This window comes from Eublepharis macularius, chromosome 4, assembly GCF_028583425.1.
Source record: "Eublepharis macularius isolate TG4126 chromosome 4, MPM_Emac_v1.0, whole genome shotgun sequence".
NCBI classification, from domain to species: domain Eukaryota; kingdom Metazoa; phylum Chordata; class Lepidosauria; order Squamata; family Eublepharidae; genus Eublepharis; species Eublepharis macularius.
In genome coordinates, this window is record NC_072793.1 from 39,287,915 (window position 1) to 39,308,000 (window position 20,086).

The following is a 20,086-nucleotide window of genomic DNA, read 5'->3' on the forward strand; positions in this document are numbered from 1 at the left end:
ATGATAAAAGCAGCAGCAGCAGCAGCAACAACAATATACAGCAGAGTGGGACATATTTACAGTCTTACATTATTGCCTGGTTTTTCTTCATTGCTCTTTGAGCCTAACTCCTGTTCCTCAGAAGCAGGAATTAGCTTGTAAAATCTTGCCGAGGGAATGAGTAATAGTTACAGGTATTTTCTAAGCCACGCATCAGTTCCTTCTAGGGAAAAGGGCAAAGACAGACAAAGGGGTTCAGACAGCTTTCCTGCCTCCTTTCTGAAATAAGGGAGATAGTGTATGAGGAGTGGTAGTTATCTGAGCTCTCTCCTCATGGACTGCTTACGTCACCAGGCAGTGAACCCTATCCTTCGTTTTCCCAAGAAATATGGCTTAGCTTCCTTTATTCATGCTTCCGGGAGAAGGAAGGAAAGAGTTAATATCCTCAGGTGCTCAGGCGCATAGGTGTGACTTCTTTCATTTCTGGGCTGTGTGCAGCAGTTGCAGTGAAAACACCTAAGACAGCCGCTGTTGTAGAAACAGCTCTGTCAAAGAGATCTTCAGAAATGGCTAACCCTGAAACAAGCAGACCGGAAAAGCAGTCTGAAGAACTGGTACTGAAAGACTCAATTCCTGTAGCAAATGGAGAACCAACCTGTAAGAAGTGTGGGGGAGTAGAAGTGAAAAACGAAGCAGAGCTGCTTTCAGAACCTGAAATAGAAGACCTCTCCTGCAGTGCAGCCAACTTCACAAACAACCTGTCTGTAAATGGCTCTAAGGAGGAGCCACCAGACCACAATGGCTTGACGAGTGAAGGGGACATAGCAGCTGAGGAAGAGGTTCTTTGTGATTTCTGCTTGGCAGAGAAGAGTCAGGCAGTGAAGTCTTGCTTGACCTGCATGGTCAATTACTGCCAAGATCATTTGCGCCCACACCGGGAGATCGCCAAACTGCAGACCCATAAGCTTAGGGACCCACTGAAGGACATTGACATGCAGAGCTGCGAGGCCCATAAGAGGCACCTGAGTTGGTTCTGTCATAATGACCTTGCATGTGTCTGTGAGGAGTGCCTTGCTGATGAACATCAGGGGCACAGGACTGTGGCCTGTACGGTAGCCAGGAAAGAAAAAGAGGTAAATAATGTATTTCTATTAACTTACTATATTGATACAAAGGGTATGTTATGTAGGGTTGCCAGGTCCAGGTTGGGAAATTCCTGGAGATTTTGGGGATGAAGCCTGGAGAGGGTGGGGTTTGGGGAGGGGAGGGGCCTCAGAATGGTATAATGCCATAGAGTCCACCCTCCAAAGTAGCCATTTTCTCCAGGGGAACTGATCTCTGTCACCTGGGGATCAGTTATAATTCCAGGAGAACTCCAGCTACCACCTGGAGGCTGGCAACCCTAATGTTATTGCATGTTGTGTCTTGATTTCTCTCACACTTCTTGTGGCATGGCTTATTTGTAGACCAGAAGTAGGGTTGCCAATCTCTAGGTGGAGCCTGGAGTTCTCCCAGTTTCAGAGGGCAATCTCTATGGTATATATTAGATTCTAGGTGAAATCCCTCCCCAAATGCTCCCTTCACAGGATTCATCCCCCAAATCTCCAGAAATTTTCAAATCTGGAGTTGGCAGTCATAGAAGTTAGAATGAAGCACAACAATTCCTGCTAGATTTTAAATACAGTGCTTGTTCTGAGAATGGTTATGGAACTCATGTATTATGAAACGAGGGTCAACCTCCTAAAGGAAGATTCTGTCCACTTTTATAAGAGAAGACTAGCAGTCCAGAGTAAGCAGAAATGAAACTAAGCTGTACCTGCTTTCTTTTTAAAAGTGCTGCATTCAGCATGCTAACTATATTCAGGGCTTATTCACACACCTCTCTAAGGCCACACCAGCTGTGGATTTTGCTGCATTGTCTAGGGCTGAGCAAGTTGTGTGACTGCTGAGGGCCAAACTAGACGTGACAGCATCCTTGTGTCTGCCCCTGGCACGCTACTGCCATTTTAAAGTCTAAACTGGGTGATTCAAAATGCCATGAGGATTGGGCCCACAGGGAGGTGGGATGCGGCATTCTTGTTCCTCCCCACTTGCCTTTAAAAGCTCCCAACATACATGAGGCCATAGCTATTTCAGCATGCAAAAAGGCATAGAAGACTTGATAAAAATGCCTTGTCCTGCTGTGCTGCAGGCCCAGTCCTGGTCCCTTGCAGCATTTTTAGTTACTCATTTTAGACTTTAAATTAGTAGTGATGTCACTGTGGCAGTGGCAGACATGAAGATGTCGTCACCTCTAGTTTGGCCCGAGTGCATATGCAGAACTTGGTTCAAAAAGCAATGGTTGAATGTCTTTTGTCAATCCATACTGAATTCATCACATATTTTGGGGTAACTGCATGACCTGTTCATCTCCTAGTGCTATGGCTGACTCAGTATCTGTTGAGGAGTCATGTGAAAGGGCCCTTATTATATCTTGAAGAACGATTTGTTCTCCATCTGTCATATTACCATAGGACACGTATATGTGTGGTCCTTAGCTGCCAGTCAAAGTGGTCTGCCCTTTCTATGGTACCAGAAGACTTCCTATTTCTGTTTCTCATCACTTTGTCCCATCACCATTGTTTGGGTGTGAATTACTGACTCAAGATCAAAGCTACCCAAATTACTGAATATTGGGAGCTTCCTGGAAATCTGCTGAACTGAAGCAGGAGATTTGAACCTTTAGGGAAAAAAAAGAATAACGAAAAGCAAGAGGGTGGAACAGGCAGCCAAGAGCCATGGAATGCAGATGGAACATTTCAAGGCCCCTTTGGGAGATAAGACTTGAAAATATCTATGTAGCAATTGGATGTTAAATGACATCCAATAAATACTGAAAATAACACACATCTTGTCCTATTTAAAAATAAATGATTGTATTTCACAGTCACATATTTTTAAAAAGAAGAACCAATTCTGTCTAGTTTCTATGTCCTTCCCCAGCATTATTCTTCCAGTTTTCATTTCATACTGCTATCCCACAGCTGTATGAGATCCTTAAAAATATAGGCTTGAATTAGGGATAGGGAGGCAGCACCAAAAAATCAAAACTCTAAAAAGAGAGATGAAGCTTCAAAGTAAAACTCAAAATATGGACATTTATTATGATGTATAATTAGCAGTGGAATGGTTGTGTGTGTGTGTGTGTGTGTGTGTGTGTGTGTGTGTGTGTGGCAGGGAGTGGCGTCAAGGGATATTTTTTTAATGCAGCATTGTGTACTTACTGTTCTTATCAGAAATGACAAAGCGCTCTAGGAATTGCTGGTTTTACCATAGAGTTTCTGGCAATTCCTAGAGCTACCCTTTGTCATTTCTGGTAAGAACTTCCAGTAAGTACACAAGGCTTCATTTAATTTTTCCCCCCTTTGGCCGCCACTTCAGGCTATAGCAGGCAATGGGACTGGGGTGTGGGGGGTCCCTGTTTCCCACCGGGGGCTTGACAGCCTTATATAACATGCCTAACAGGTTTTCCTCATTTTAATATCATTTTTTCACTCTACCTCTGAGGAAGGTTATATGTTGTTATAATACATATCCATGTTTGCAGCAGGACTTTGAGAATTCAGGTCTTTGTCTGTTGGGTGTGTGTGTGTGTGCTTAAACTGTTTTGAACTTCCCACATCCCAGATTCTATCCTGAGGCTTTTATGGTGAGTGAAAATAATTCTAGAAATTGCCACAATTCATAGTTGAGGGGGAAAGGATGCATTCATGACTGTCATGATTACCTTTTCAGTGGGTGTGAGTTTTTAAAGTTTTTCTGATGGTTTTCCTTTTCCTCAGATTTGAAAGGCAGTATATGATATTACATACTTAATGCCACATGAATTTGTGTTAGATTAATTGTGTTTGTTCCTTGTGTTGGTTTCCTGCTCTTTCAACTTTTCCACCTTTCAGGAGGAGACACACCCAGTATGAAATTGAAAATCTTTTTCACTGTTTCAAGTCTTGTTCAGTACAAAGAACTGTTGGAGTCATTATCTTGGAAACAAAATAGGCAAATTATTATATTAAATTCATTGTTACTTAATTAAAACTATAGCCTGAGCCAATCTAAAGATTCAGTTAAAGTAAAATAGTTCTCTTATTGAAGACCTTCCCTGCTTAGGAGAACAGAGTAAATGTATGTTTGAGGAGTAATGGATCTGTTGCCTAACAGAAGTGTCTTTGTTTGTACCTATACCCAGGGCTTTTTTTCAGCGGGAATGCGGTGGAATGGAGTTCTGGAACCTCTTGAAAATGGTCACATGGCTGGTGGCCCCGCCCCCTGATCTCCAGACAGAGGGGAGAAGCGGCGCAGAGGGCAATCTAAACTCCCCTCTGTCTGGAGATCAGTGGGTGGGGCCACCAGCCATGTGACCATTTTCTCCGAGGGCAACCCACTGAGTTCCACCACATCTTTTCCCAGGAAAAAAGCCCTGCCTATACCACACATATATTCTGTACATATACACTAGGCATACATTGCAAAGGCACTATCAACTCCAGTTCTCTCTCTTTCCCATTCTTGGGAGAAGAATGCCATCCAAACTTTTTTAACAAGGCAGATCAAGATGGGTAGCGGTGTTAGTCTGTTTGTAGCAGCAGAAAAGAGCAAGAGTCCAGTAGCACCTATAAGACTAATAAAATGTGTGGTAGGGTATGAGCTTTCGTGAGTCACAGCTCACTTCTTATGATAAAGTAACTGAAGAAGTGAGTTGTGACTTACGAAAGCTCATACCCTAACACACATTTTCTTAATCTTATAGGTGCTACTGGACTCTTGCTCTTTTTTATTACTTCAACAAGGCAGAGAGACTGCTCTTGAAGAAGCGCTCTTGGAATTTTATGATTTTCTATCCGTTGGTTTAATAAGATATATGAAAATCAATAAAATGAATCAGTCTAGTCAACATTGAGGTAATGCAGGGCCGGATCGAGGGGGTAGTCTGCCCCCGGTGCTGCCAAAGAGGGGGTGTTGGGCGCAGCTGTCAGCCGCTGGGAGCATGCCGGTTGCAGCGCGGATGGCTGAGTGGCTGCCCGTGCCATTCGCCTGCCCAGCAGGACAGGGAGCATGTGGCAAGCTGGCCGCCCCCTCAGCTGGGCAGGCAAATGGCACGGAGGGCTGGGAGGCTGCCCGCGCCACTTGCCTGCCCCACTGAGGGGGGTGGCTGGCTTGCCGCGCACTCCCTGTCCTGCGGGGCAGGCGAATGGCGCGGGCAGCCTCCCAGCCCTCCGTGTCATTCGCCTGCCCGGCTGAGGGGGCGGCCGCTTGCCGCGCGCTCCCTGTCCTGCTGGGCAAGCGAGTGGCATGGAGGGCTGGGAGGCCGCCCGCGCCATTTGCCTGCCCTGCAGGACAGGGAGCACGTGGGAAGCCGGCCGCCCCCTCAGCAGGGCAGGCGAGTGGGGCGGGTGGCCTCCCAGCCACCAGTGCTGCTGCCACTCCACTGGTGGCACGCCTGCCCTGCATGATGACATCATGAAGTGCGCGCAGTTGTGAGGGCAGCCAAGCTTGGGTTGTCCCGGGCGCCAGGAATCCTAGATCTGGCCCTGAGGTAACGTTGGTTGACAGTTGTGTTGAGCAGGGAAGAGAAATCCTGTTTGCGAACTGGGGTACTATTAGACAGGTTGCTATAGATCGGGGGTGGCCAAACTGCAGCACAAGAGCCGCATGCAACTCTTCTAGACATATCATGCGGCTCCTGGAGGTCTCTGAGCATCGCTGTGGCCATACAGTTTATTTTAGCGGGGAAGGAAGGGGAAATAGACAAGCTTTCAAACCCCACCCTTTCCTGTGATGTCACTTTCAGGGCACTCCCCCCAAACCCGCCTCTTCCTCTGACGTCACTTCAATGCATCATGTTTTGTGGCTCTCAAACATCTGATATTAATTCTATGCGGCTCTTACATTATGCAAGTTTGGCCACCCCTGCTATAGATGTACCTCCAGGTTTCAGCTGTGGCACACAGCACCTTTAACTAATTCTTGTTGGTTGCCTGCTGCATCCCTTCTTGAATAGTCCATATTCTAATCTCTTTCAGACTTGATCACTGCAATGCACTCTTTGCAGGTCTGTCTCTGAAGACTATTTGAAAACTTCAGTTAATGTGAAATGCAGGAGTAGGGTTGCCAGCTCTGGGTTGGGAAATTCCTGGAGATTTTTGGGGTGGAGCCTAGAAAGGGTGGGGTTTAGGAAAGGGAGGGGCCTCATCTGGGTAAAGTGCCATAGAGTCAACCCTCCAAAGCAGCCATTTTCTCCAGGAGAACTGATCTCTGTCGACTGGAGATCCATTGTAATTCTGGGAGATCTCCAGCCACCACCTGGAGGCTGGCAACCCTATGCAGGAGCAAGGCTGCTGACTGGGTATGAAGCCAGCTGCACACTGGCTGCCATTTTGCTTCTGGGCACAGTACAAAGGGCTGGTGCTTACCTTTAAAGCTCTGTGTGAGACACTGTTTAAAGAAGTGAGGTGAGTTTTTTTTAAAAAAAAACCTCTGGAGGAGGGAATTCACAAGAGGTCAGTTGGGGTATGGTCACCATTGACTGTAATTGGCAGCTGTCTAATGTAAAGTTGGAGTTGTGGAGACAGATGATATGCTGGAGTTGGCATCTGCGATAAGTCTTTGCCATATATTATTGTGCATAATTTTTCCTAATGTTAGCCGTGATTTCAGTATGAGAGGATCAAACTATAACAGTTACACAATACCTTCTATATTATGAGTTCTGGATTGAAGGAATTGTTCAAAGTTATAGAAGATTTTAGAGAACATAGTTCCCAATCTGAGTGTTCATCTAAGCAAATGGAAATATTTTATTTCATGAAAAACTGGTATTGTTTTATCTTTATCATTATTCTCTGATTCATCTAATTCACAGTATGAACTTCTTCAGATCCAAGCAGAGTACAACTGGAAACTGAATTCAGCTGAAAATGGAATTGTCAAACTGCAGAAGAATTCAGAGTCCATTGTGGTAAGAATTTATAGCTAGATCTTTTCTAATATACTATATGAAAAACAACTTTCTTGCAGTTTTCTGTTGGCATAAGGTTTTCCATTGGCAAATTGTTTTCTTGTTGACCACAGGAAATTATTGGGCTCTGACAAAAGAATCTGTGCTCTTTTCTGTATAGAAGAAATGGCCTAACGCTTTTTGTCCCAGCAATTAATTACAGAGCTCCTTTCTGTGTCCTTTCCCCTTTCCTCTCCTCCTCCTCCTCCTCCTCCTTCCCCGTTTCCTTCTCAAAATGTCCTTGACACCAGAGATATGACCCAATAAGATAAGGCTACAACCGACAAGTTATCAGTTATTCTTATTTACTCTCTCCAAACACACCCCTTTGCTGTGTTCCGCATTGTGGTGTTTCACCACTCTCAGGCCGGAAAAATTCCCTAAGAATTTTTGAGTGAATACACTTGCCATCTCAGAGCCAAGCTACAAGTGACGCCTGACACAGGTTGGACACTTGTCAGCTTCCCTCAAGTTTTGATGGGAAATGTAGGCATCCTGGTCTTGCAGCTGTAATGGAGACCCAAGCTGTAAAACCAGGATGCCTACATTTCCCATCAAAACTTGAGGGAAGCTGACAAGTGTCCAACCTGTGTAAGGCGTCACTTGTAGCTTGGCTCTCAGGCATATTTCTTCTTCCAAAATGAGAAAACTTACAAGCACCAAACCATGCAAATAGGGGGTGGAGTAGTTTCAGTCCTTTTGTATAGGTTTTTGATGTGGAAACCGTTGAATGGTATCATCCAGTGGGTGCATTGCTGAGTCATGTTTTTACACAGCTGACAGACGTCTCGCAGAGTGTAATGCTCTTCATTACAACAATGCAATTCATTTCCACCTCTTGGAAAGTTTCTTGCATCACACAACCCCTTTGCCAGCCTGGATATGCTGGTAGCATCCTAAGGAATGTGAAATGTCTTCTGTTCTTAGTGAAGGGGGTATCTGTTTCCACAGAGACTTTTAGAACCTCATTGCCTTGACAGGTTCTTGCCACAAATGTCTTTGATCTGATTCCTGGCATGCCTAACGTCTTACCTGAAGACACGAGGGACAGATGATCTACAGCTGACCTACTGTGTCAAATTGTTATATGATGGGCTTGTCTGGTCAGGAGAGTTGGACAGCTGCTAGATCTCTGAAGAGGAAGGTGGTGTTCTTTACCTCTGGTGTTCATTTTCACTGTCCCTTCTGCCTTTTCTCTCCAGCAGCTGTTCTTTTTTTTTTTTTGTACCACATCATAAATTACAGCACTACAAAACCCTGCCATATGCACTAGTACCATTTATCAAACAGTAGCTTATAGCGGCTAGTACTCTCTTGTAGCCACTTGGTACACCAGTTCTCTGGCCTGATTCCAAAACTGTAATCCCTGGAGCAGGGAGGGTGCCTGGGTGGGCCAACAGGGTATTTCTCCCCAGAAGAAAGAAGAAAACCTGCTCTCAACACTCCAGTGTTCTTTCCAGTAATTTAAATTGAGACAGCTTTATATAAAGCCCATTAGTCCACTTTTATCTGACCATTTATTATTTCATGTTGATGAACAATTCCTCCCATGCTCGTAGCTCTTTCCTCTACCAATATTTCTGGTACAGGCTTACCTGATTCAGTCTTTAGTGGAATAGGGTTCACTGTCAATAAACATTTACCAAGGACAATTCACCACAGGTGCTTTGAGCCATGAGAGGCAAGTTAGGCACTCATGGCTGAGGTGAGGAGCAGGTTTTCATTCAGCGGGGTGCAGAGTAGAGGTGTCATCTCTCTGAGGCAATTCCTGTCCTCTTACTGGGCCATAATGAGGAGCCCTCCCAAGTTTGTTTACATAGAAATTCTTCTCATGACCCCCCCTTCTCAATCCTCACCTTCACAAAGAAGGCTTTCCCTTCCCCCAACCTCTCCCACAATAAATAGAGTCCCCGATTCCCCCAACTTTGCATTAGGAATTCATATCCCCTCTCCTCACGTATTGGCTTTGGTGAGGCTGGGAGTGGGGAGAGGGAAAGGCTGCCCTGGCCAATCTTGGCACTTCCTGGCCCTGGGAGGGCCTTGGAGGAGCCAGGTGGGTTCCAGGAAGGAGCTCCATAGGGCCAGACACCTGGGAAGCTGGAGGCCAGCTGAGGATGGGCTTGAGTTGGGAGGAGCCAGGTGTCTAGTATTTTGATTCCATTTCCCACAGACATGTCAGGAAAATACCAGACTGTCTGGGTGAAAACCTGGACATCTGGCGACCCTAACCACCACAGAGTTTCCAGGAAACAGCACTCCCTGCCCTTGCTTGCTCATGTCATCCCTTTCAAGGCATGCCCCTGATCTGGTTTGCCAAAAGCCTCCCCCTGCCCCAACACACCCCAGCACTGAATTCCCCTCAGGCGCTTGGTGTGAGAAGCACTTTAGCTCCCCTCGCCCTTTGTAAGCAATCCATGGGCTGTGTGGCCTGATCTGGCTTTGCAAGAGCAAAGGGTCATCCATTCTAGTGGGGTCATAATCCATTCCAATGTGATTAATTTGTTGCAGCAAAACCAAAAAGGAGTCGTGAAACTTGAAGACCAACCAATATTTGGTTTTTTTTATTACCTACATTACTAACAATACAGAGGGAAAGAAGGGGGGCAGGGGAAGGAAAGAAAAAAACAACAACAACATATAACAACACTACACTACAAATAATGCTTTCCCTTCATACTGCCATTATTAAAAAATTAAAACTTTGTAAGATATTGATGGAGTGGTTGACCTTGCAAAATACAGATTACAATCCAAATTAAGTCTTCCTCCCCCCCCCCCCGGGCCTCGGATGCAGTTTTCTCTGAGCAACTGCAACCGCAGTGCTCGTTCCCTCCCCCCCCCTTCAGACTTCAAATCCTTTTCTTCTTGGTTGTTGGGGGTTTTCCGGGCTGTATTGCCGTGGTCTTGGCATTGTAGTTCCTGACGTTTCACCAGCAGCTGTGGCTGGCATCTTCAGAGGTGTAGCACCAAAAGACAGAGATCTCTCAGTGTCACAGTGTGGAAAAGATGTAGGTCATTTGTATCTACTCAGGAGGGGTGGGGTTGAGCTGAGTCATTCTGTAAGAGTTTCCCAGGGTGTGGAATGCTAATGGCGGGAGGCTTCACTGAGTCATTCTGTAAGAGTTTCCCAGGGTGTGGAATGCTAATGGCGGGAGGCTTCACTGTATCCTGAGGAGGTTCTTTTGCATATGGATTGGTGCTTGATGTGCTAATCTTCTCTGCAGGGCTATTGTCGGGTGTGGAGTGTTTTGTTGGCCTGGTGTTTTTCAGAACTGGAGCCCATGCTCTGTTCATTCTTAAGGTTTCTTCTTTCCTGTTGAAGTTTTGCTTATGCTTGTGAATTTCAATGGCTTCCCTGTGCAGTCTGACAAAGTAGTTGGAAGTGTTGTCCAGTATTTTGGTGTCCTGGAATAAGATACTGTGCCCTGTTTGAGTTAGGCTATGTTCAGCCACTGCTGATTTTTCAGGCTGTCCAAGTCTGCAGTGTCTTTCATGTTCTTTTATTCTTGTCTGGATGCTACGCTTTGTGGTCCCGATGTAAACTTGTCCACAGCTGCAGGGTATACGGTATACTCCTGCAGAGGTGAGGGGGTCTCTGCTGTCTTTTGCTGATCGTAGCATCTGTTGTATTTTTCGGGTGGGTCTGAATACTGCTTGAAGGTTATGCTTTTTCATAAGCTTTCCCATCTGATCAGTAATTCCTTTGATATATGGCAAAAACACTTTTCCTGTAGGTGACTGTTTTTCCTTGGTTGTTTGATTCATCCTGGGTTTGATTGCTCTTCGGATTTCATTTCTGGAGTAGCCATTTGCCTGAAGTGCGTGGTTTAGATGATTAATTTCCTCATTGAGAAAGCGCGGCTCACATATCTGTCTTGCACGATCCACTAATGTTTTCATTATGCCTCTTTTCTGTCGGGGGTGGTGATTGGAGTTTTTGTGTAAGTACCGATCAGTGTGAGTTGGTTTCCTGTAGACCTTGTGACCTAACTGAGAGTTTGCTTTGCGGATGACCAAGGTATCCAGGAATGAGAGTTTTCCCTCACTTTCTTTCTCCATTGTGAATTGTATGTTCAGGTGGATGTTGTTGAGATGATTCAAAAACTCCATCAATTCTTCCTCCCCATGGCTCCAAATGATGAATGTATCATCCACAAACCGGAACCATACACTGGGTTTGTGGGGTGCTGATTCTAGAGCTGTTTTTTCAAAATGTTCCATGTAGAAGTTTGCTATAACTGGGCTGAGTGGGCTCCCCATGGCCACCCCATCCATCTGTTCATAGAATTCGTTGTCCCATTGGAAGTAACTGGTTGTCAGACAATGATGGAATAAGGCTGTTACATCCTCTGGGAAAATCTGATTAATCAGTGCAAAAGTGTTTTTGCCATATATCAAAGGAATTACTGATCAGATGGGAAAGCTTATGAAAAAGCATAACCTTCAAGCAGTATTCAGACCCACCCGAAAAATACAACAGATGCTACGATCAGCAAAAGACAGCAGAGACCCCCTCACCTCTGCAGGAGTATACCGTATACCCTGCAGCTGTGGACAAGTTTACATCGGGACCACAAAGCGTAGCATCCAGACAAGAATAAAAGAACATGAAAGACACTGCAGACTTGGACAGCCTGAAAAATCAGCAGTGGCTGAACATAGCCTAACTCAAACAGGGCACAGTATCTTATTCCAGGACACCAAAATACTGGACAACACTTCCAACTACTTTGTCAGACTGCACAGGGAAGCCATTGAAATTCACAAGCATAAGCAAAACTTCAACAGGAAAGAAGAAACCTTAAGAATGAACAGAGCATGGGCTCCAGTTCTGAAAAACACCAGGCCAACAAAACACTCCACACCCGACAATAGCCCTGCAGAGAAGATTAGCACATCAAGCACCAATCCATATGCAAAAGAACCTCCTCAGGATACAGTGAAGCCTCCCGCCATTAGCATTCCACACCCTGGGAAACTCTTACAGAATGACTCAGTGAAGCCTCCCGCCATTAGCATTCCACACGCTGGGAAACTCTTACAGAATGACTCAGCTCAACCCCACCCCTCCTGAGTAGATACAAATGACCTACATCTTTTCCACACTGTGACACTGAGAGATCTCTGTCTTTTGGTGCTACACCTCTGAAGATGCCAGCCACAGCTGCTGGCGAAACGTCAGGAACTACAATGCCAAGACCACGGCAATACAGCCCGGAAAACCCCCAACAACCATCGTTCTCCGGCCGTGAAAGCCTTCGACAATACACCTTTTCTTCTTGCTTGGTGTCTTGCTGAAATTCTTGATTTTTGTCCTCAAAATCCCTTAGTTGATCTTCTGATGTTATCTTGTAAGCTTGATCTTTGTAACTAAACCAGATACCTTCCGGAAATAGCCATTTATACTTTATTCCACGTTCCCTCAGAACAGCTGCGAACTTTTTATACTTAAATCTTCTTTTCCGAACTAAAAATGGGATGTCCTTCAGTATCTTAACTTTATTACCCAGAAAGTCCAGATCCGCATTGTATGAGTTGTATAGGATAGTGTCTCGGATCCTCTTAGATGAAAAATCGATGATCTCGCGAGGCAGCTGACACTTCGTTGCATATTTTGAAGAAGCCCGACGGACTTCCAAAATGGCGCTTTTTACCTCTTCTTTAGTTGCCCTCGCGGGTGTCGCCAATAGTTCCGAGGCCAGACCCCATAAATCCTCATTTTCCTCCTCTTTCACATTCTGGAGGCGCAAAATTGTCTGTGTTCGTTCCACTTGTAGCCCGATCAGCTGGTTCTCCACCAGCTTTAACTCTTTATTCGTTGCCCTCACGAGTGACGCATTTTCCCGAGCAGACTTCTCTGCCCCCCCGCTGCTTCCTTAATGGTTTTCACTTCGCTCTCAATTAAGCCCACCCTTTGATCTGTTTCATTCAGCTTGTCAACAAAGGGCTTTATGGCTTCGATAACCGACCTCTTCACCAAGTCCTCGAGCGACTCTCCTTTCCCCTGCAGGGCAGCCGAGATTGACTTGCCCAAAGCGGGACTCTGCTTTTTCGCTGCCATTTTAGGTGGGGGGGACCGCCGACCAAATTCTGAAACTCAGCGAGGGGGAAGAACGAGCCTTCTTAGCTTCAGATCCCACCACTCCTTCGTGTGCGCTTGTAATAACAGAAGGGATTCGCTTACTTACAGGCTTCTGCCTAGTTCTGCTCTTTGCCGTTTTCCATGGCCCGGCAGCATTCGAGGTGCCGCGCACGTCTGCTGGCCTCCATAGAGACAAACAGGCAATTTACCCCCCGCATCGATTTCAGGGGGCTCTTCCCGCCGCGTCCCAGACCCTGCCTCCCTCACTGGGAGTCCTGGGGGCTAATCTTTGCAGATCAGCCGCCCGGTCAGGCTGCTCGGGCGCTTCCTCTCGGACCTGCGGAGAGGAGCGTCCGACATGGCCGAGAAAATGAACCCGAATCCAACCAATATTTGGTTTTGATGACCTGGAAATTTGTCAAATACGGAAGATAATTTTATGACTCCTTCCCTGAATCTCTGAGTGTATACAGTTAAAAAAAACCTCTTTATTACTTGGCAGTATTTTAAGAGTAACTACACATGTAGTAAGTTACAACTGGTTGCCTGTATTCAGCACAGAAAACGGAAGAACCATCCAGTTATTTATTTAATGCATTTTTAAATCCTACCCTTCAACAAAAATAGCTCAGGGCAGCAGACACCGCTCTCCACAGGATAGTAACATTCTCCTCATGATCTGACAGGATGTTACAAGTGACTGTCTTAGTGGATAAGCGCAGTGTGGTAAGTTACTACTTGGTAAACAGTTGTCTGTGTTTACACGAGATTCATCATTTTTTCTTCTTCAGTAACTTCCCTGCACATGTAGCCCTGATATTTCTTCAAGCACTCTATTGTTAACTTTGAAATGGAGCACTTCTCATGTTTAGAAAGCAGGATGTTTAATCTGACCCTTGTTTCCCCCGCCCCAAATCCTGTGTTTACAATTCCTATCATAGAAATATAAATAGGAGATAAATGTGAATTATTCAGACATGGTACTGGGAATAGCCCATAAAGCAGGACTGGAGAAAGAGAACCAGCGTATTTGAAATAACAAAGAGAGTGCCTTTCCCCCCATCAGAGTTCAGTATCTGAAGTGAAAGCCATGGTGGAAGGGCATTTTGAACAACTGTTGCAAGCAGTGAAGAAGGCCCACTGTGAGGTGCTGGCTTTCCTAGAAGAGAAGGAGCATGCTGCAGTTAACCATGCCAATGGTATAAAGACCCACCTTGAAAAGAAGCGAGTGGCCATGGAGGAATGTAAGAACAGGCTGGAGAAGATGTTCACTCACACCAATGACATCCTCTTTTTAAAGGTATTTTTAAAAGTTATAATGGTGCCAGTGGCCAATGCGGTGACCCCCAAAAGTTAATATGTTTACATTTGCATGAATATTTAAGTTAGCATGAATGAAGCATTCTTCATTTCAGTGCAGTCTTTCTAGATTTATTCTCTAGAAGCCAGAAATATAAAAGCTAAATTAATATGAAGTCACATACATCCAGGAGTACGTGTAAAAAAGCAAAATTAAAACAACATAAAATGTCTGTGGTCACTGAAACCAATGGCTGCACATTAGGAATAATTTTATAATTCTAAGAATGTCAAAACACTGAAGAAGGTTAGATAAGTTGAAGACTTGTGGTGGGGGAAGGAATCACATCTTTCTATCTTCTCCCATTCCAGTGGCCCCCTCCTTCCCCTTTTACTGTCACCATTGTCTGGCTAGTATCCCGTGAGAGACTACTGGCTATGATGCCTTGCGTAAGTCATGTCCAGTGTGGCTGTGCCTACTCCTTCAGCTACTACTATTCAAAGACAGAAATGTAGGGGGAGAGGTAGGGATGCCAGGTGCCTGCCGGTGGCGGGCAATGTCCTGGTGGTTTGCCCGCTTGCCCGCTGGTCACTGACAACCAGTGGGAGGTTTTTGGCCACCCGGAGATCACCTGCCACTAGCAGGCACCCCAGGAACATGCATGGTGTGTGCACTGCCAGCAGATGTGAGGTCACTTTGGGAAGTGACATTGTTGCACTGGCTGCGGGAGTGCTCCTGCACTTTGTTTGGGGCTGAAATCTCAAGGAATCAGCCCTGTGCAAAGTGTGGGAGTGCTCCCACGACCAGCATGACAACGTCACTTCTGGAAGTGACCTGATCACACAAGTGCCAGGAGTGCATGCGTGCTTCGTGTGTGCATGAAAAAAACACACAGAAGGCATGAGGTCCCTGCCCAGGAGGTAGGGAACTGGCAACCCGAGCAGAGAGGGGAATTGAATAGGATAACACGATCTCAGCATTACATACTGTTCTGTGGTACACTCAGCCATTCTGAAGCCTTGGGGAGGGAGGGATATCTGGAACTTCAGATCTGTGCATTGAAGAACTGATTCCCAAAGTAAATGCTTTGTCATGTTCAAATATTGTGCTAACTGAAAACTGAAAAGCTGGATGTGGGTATTTATTAACAGGAATACTGTGAATTCAAGAAGAGTGCCGAAGATGACACGTTGCCCAGTGTATATATTGGCTTAAAAGATAAGTTGTCTGGGATCCGAAAGATTGTCTCAAATTCAACTGAACATCTTTTACAACTTTTACAAACTACCTACAAGGACAAGTTGAAAGAGTTTGCCAAAGATGGTGAGTGTACCTGCCCACCCATTCCAGTAATCCTTTCCTGCATTGTTTCTATAACCAACAAGCTTATAGTATTTTTCTTTTAACAGAGGATGCTGGTATCAAAACAATGGTGTCTGCAATTGTCCCATCCAAACATCGCCTGTCGGCTCCAGAACCCAAGAGCAGGAGCGACTTCCTTAAATGTAAATCCAGTACTGAGTAATAGTGCAGCCTTTCTGTTTTTTATCTTGAAAATGGCTGCTTTGTATTTGCAAAATGGGGGATGGTGAACAGATTTTTATTTTCATAACTTTGGACTCATCTTTCTCCCTGAAGGGACGCAAGGTGGCTTACAAAATTACCAAACTAAATGATAAAATGCTCACAGATTAGAACATCACAAAACCATGGTATAATAATAACGAAATAGCCATTCCCGTAAAGCCAATATAGAACATTTTTGGAGCTGTCAGGATTGAATGGGGCAGTTCTCAATGATCGACAGCTTAGCATAACTGGAAGGAGCTGTTGAAGGAACAAAGGGGACACACGGGCTCATACTAGGAGGGATGGTCCTTCAAGTATGTCAGCCTTAGGCCTTAAAAGTCAAAAACATCACCTTAAATTGAACCTGGAAGCTAGCAGGCAGTCAGTACAAGGCTTTAGGCTCAGGCATTATACGAGTATGGCCATCTGCGCCATTCAAAAGACAGACGGCTACATTTTAAATGCACTGCAGTTTCTGGGCAGTCTTCAAAGGCAGTTCCACATATCACAATAGTCCAAGGTTACCATGACATGTCCAAGAAAGACAGATCAAGATGGTTGGCCATGTTAGTCTGTCTGTAGCAGTAGAAAAGAGCAAGAATCCAGTAGCACCTGCCTTTTTTACTACCTTTTTCACTACTTTTTACTACCTTTTCCCACAACCAGCTTGCCCTCCTTCAGGCAGGATGCCAATTTCACTCTTTGGCTTGAGCTACTGTGCCTCATGTTGAGGAAGGAGTGTGGAGGCAGAGCAGGAAACACTATATGTTTTGTACATTGCAAGCAGAATAAAATGTATGGAATCTGCATCGTTTGTTTTTATTGTAACATCTAGTATCAGTCTTTGCTTGTATAATATGAGATATTGGTTTGGTAAAGAATGCTATTTCTGATGCACCCCCCCCTTCATTTTTTTCCTTTCACTAGATACCTTTCCATTAACATTTGACCCAGTCACAGCTCATCGGTACTTGAGGCTGATGGACGACAACCACAAAGTCACAAACACCACACCCTGGGAGCACCCATACCCAGATCACCCAGAGAGATTTCAGCACTGGCGCCAAGTTCTATCAGGCAAGAGCTTGTACATTGGGCGCTACTACTTTGAAGCTGAGATATCGGGGGCTGGTGTTTACATTGGCATGACGTACAAGAGCATTGATCGGAAAGGTACCGAGAGCAACAGCTGTATCTCAGGGAATAACTTTTCCTGGTGTCTTAAGTGGAATGGCAAGGAGTTCTCTGCTTGGCACAGCGATGTGGAGACACCACTGAAAACCGAGGGATTTGGCAGGATAGGTGTCTATCTGGATTATCCCAGGGGCACCCTTTCCTTTTACGGCATCGCTTTGGATGCCACGATGACTCGTCTGCACCAATTTGAGTGCAAGTTTGCTGAACCACTGTACCCTGCTTTTTGGTTACCGAAGAAGGAAAACTGTGTGCAAATTGTCAAGTTACGGGAAGAAGCTGAACAGAATCAAGTACCTCCTATTCTCTCAGGAGAAGCAGCAGCAAGTACAAAATCTGTTGATTCATAACAGAGTCCTGGGAAATACTTACTGAATGTAGATCAGTTTGTACAAGTCTGTCATTGAATACATTATGTATTGCCATATTTGTGATTTAATTGCTTATAAGCCCCATTAAAAATATTTCATAATTGAGCAACAAAACAAAAAAATGGTTTAAATGGTAGCATTTTAAGGACTTAATTCTTCTTCATAATGAACTTCCTTTGGAAGAAAGTATGCTAGAACCTTATGGTGCCTTAGAAAAAATGTTCTTACTTGCCTTGGAGGGGAAATGACTGTTAGTACAAAACAGCTTGTTCTGTTGTGCAGATTCAGCGCAAGCCTTGCAGGGCACAGTAAAGAGTTCCCCACGCAATTCTTCTGAGATCTCTTCTACCCAAACTCAGAACTAGTTTCTGCTTGCTCAGGCATAGCCTAGAGAGGATACATGCTTTCTTATAGGACATCCTATGCCTAGCCAATCCCATTTGGAGCATTTCAGCATTGTATATATTTTCTTGGTATCATGATTCCTATGCTCTACAGATTGCTCAAGCTATGCATGAAATGGATGCTGTAAAATCCAGGGAAGTAGCATCCTGGCTGGTATGCTCCATAAAGAATTAGTTTTGACAGGGCTGAACTTTGGGCGGCAGTTCAGGGCACTCTCTCCTGGGCTCAGCAGGACTGAACAGGGGAGGGAGGATGTGGCTTTGCATTTGTGGCATATATTGCATCTAAAGGGGGACGTCCAGAAATGGTTTACACTTCATCCCATACTGGAAGTTATAGTATATATTACTTCTTTTCTCACTGTGTGTATTCCTTATAACTCACTGACTTTGTACAAGACATCAGAGCAGTCAATCATTGTTAAAAAATAAGGTACATCTCCATTAATGTCCTAATATGCCTACATGCTCTAGCTTGAATTATTCCTGCTTTCAGGGCTCATTTGGAGGGGGAACGCCCCGGAACACCGTTCTGGCAGTTCTCCCAACAGTCAGGTGGCCCTGCTGACTGAGGCTATTTTTGGCCGTTTCAGCCTCAATTTGGGCTGAAATGGCCCGGATCGGGGCCAAAAAGGCCTGTATTGGATCAGTGCTGAGTGGGGGAACCCTCCCCCGCCAAGCACCAACCCAATCCCTGCCATTTCATCCTCAATCCCGGCCGAAACGGGCCCAAATGGCCATTTTAGGCCTTTTGGGGCACATTCCGGCCTGGATTGGGGCCAAAACGGCGCAGATTGGGGCTGAAATGGCCAGGATCGGGTAGGTGCTGGGTGGGGAACCCTCCCCTGCCCAGTACTGACACAGACCTTGATGTTTCGGCCCCGATCCGGGCCGAAACAGGCCGAAAATGGCCATTTAGGGCCTGTTCTGGCCTGGATCAGGACTAAAACAGCCCGGATCGGGTTGGTGCTGGGAGGAGGAACCCTCCCCCGCCTGGCACCGACCCAATCCTGGCAGTTTTGGACCCAATCCAGGCTGAAACGGGCCCAAAATGGCCATTTAGGCCTTTTTGGGCCCATTTTGGCCTGGATCAGGGCCAAAACGGCCCGCATCGGGGCCGAAACATAATGAGTTATGCTAATGAGTTCCTGCAGCTCTTTTTCTACAAAATGACCCCTGCCTGCTTCATTGTTGGAAGCACTATATTTAATGATTGTTCACTGATACTTTCTCTTTATGAATCTTAGTGTGGGATTCCAGTGAATGTTTTTGTTTGAAATTATTTAAAAATAGAAATATACAAGCAGGGGATCTGTGAGGACTTGCAGGGGCATCTCATTTTCTCCTTCCTCACAATTTCCTCTTTTTCTCCTATAAAAGCCTCCCTAGCCTCTCCCCTTTTCCTGCTTCTTCATCTACCACCCAACCTACCTTTATCTGCCCCTCCTGTCATCTTCAGCTTCTCCTCCTCCACTCCCTGTGAAAACTTTGCCTGGTTCCAGATGCTGGGCAGGGCCAGGCACAGTTGTATGGTGGGGAACTCAGTGAGCTTCCAAAGCAGAGCGGGGATTCAAACCTGGGTCTCCCAGACCCTACTCTGAAACTCTTACTATTACACTACAGTGGCTTTTATGGGGGAGGTGGCTGCTGTTGAACAGTAGCTAACAGTGAGGCATGGGTGAGCCATGTAAGTCATATGGTATCAAGGTGCCCAGTAGCTCTGGAAAGGACCATGATCCCTCCTGCCTTTCTGTGACAGAAACCAAGGCTTGAAAGCTGGCAATACTGCAGTGGCTGCTTAGCAACAGCCACTAAGGGCATCCATTTCTTAAAGCTACAGGCTGTATCATTTGGGAGTTAACCCTGTCCCATGTCTTGGTGTTTTTTAGAATTCAGATTTTTCTGCAAACCTGGGACTTTTTTCAGGTTTGTAGAAACATCTGTCTTGTTCATTCATGGCTTCAACCTCCAGATTTAAATACCCACAGATCAGGGTCATTTGCCTATTAGTATATAAGATTATTTCTATTGTTATAGGTAGGTAAAGCTATGTACATATCAGCATTTCAGATTTTTTCAGATTGTGATATTTTGGGTGTAATTTTTTTTAAAAAAACAAACTACATAAAAATGCTTAGCTTTACAATTATGTGA

At 45.3% G+C, this 20,086-nt stretch overlaps 1 protein-coding gene across 1 annotated transcript; it reads left to right on the forward strand.

The window, feature by feature from the left end:
• Positions 1-496: 496 nt before the first annotated feature.
• TRIM16 (tripartite motif containing 16) lies at positions 497-17,768 on the forward strand. Its single transcript, XM_054977388.1, has 6 exons — positions 497-1,112; positions 6,878-6,973; positions 14,161-14,394; positions 15,546-15,717; positions 15,804-15,899; positions 16,891-17,768. The coding sequence occupies exons 1-6, from the start codon at positions 546-548 to the stop codon at positions 17,505-17,507; spliced, it is 1,782 nt and encodes a 593-aa protein (XP_054833363.1). The 5' UTR covers positions 497-545; the 3' UTR covers positions 17,508-17,768.
• The last annotated feature ends 2,318 nt before the right edge of the window (positions 17,769-20,086 follow it).

Bases quoted from the DNA above. Each gene is read 5' to 3' on its own strand.
- TRIM16 (XM_054977388.1), top strand. From the start codon at position 546: ATGGCTAACCCTGAAACAAGCAGACCGGAAAAGCAGTCTGAAGAACTG. The intron at 6,974-14,160 runs GTAAGAATTTAT...TCCCCCCATCAG, and splicing joins AGAATTCAGAGTCCATTGTG to AGTTCAGTATCTGAAGTGAA. The intron at 15,718-15,803 runs GTGAGTGTACCT...TTCTTTTAACAG, and splicing joins GAAAGAGTTTGCCAAAGATG to AGGATGCTGGTATCAAAACA.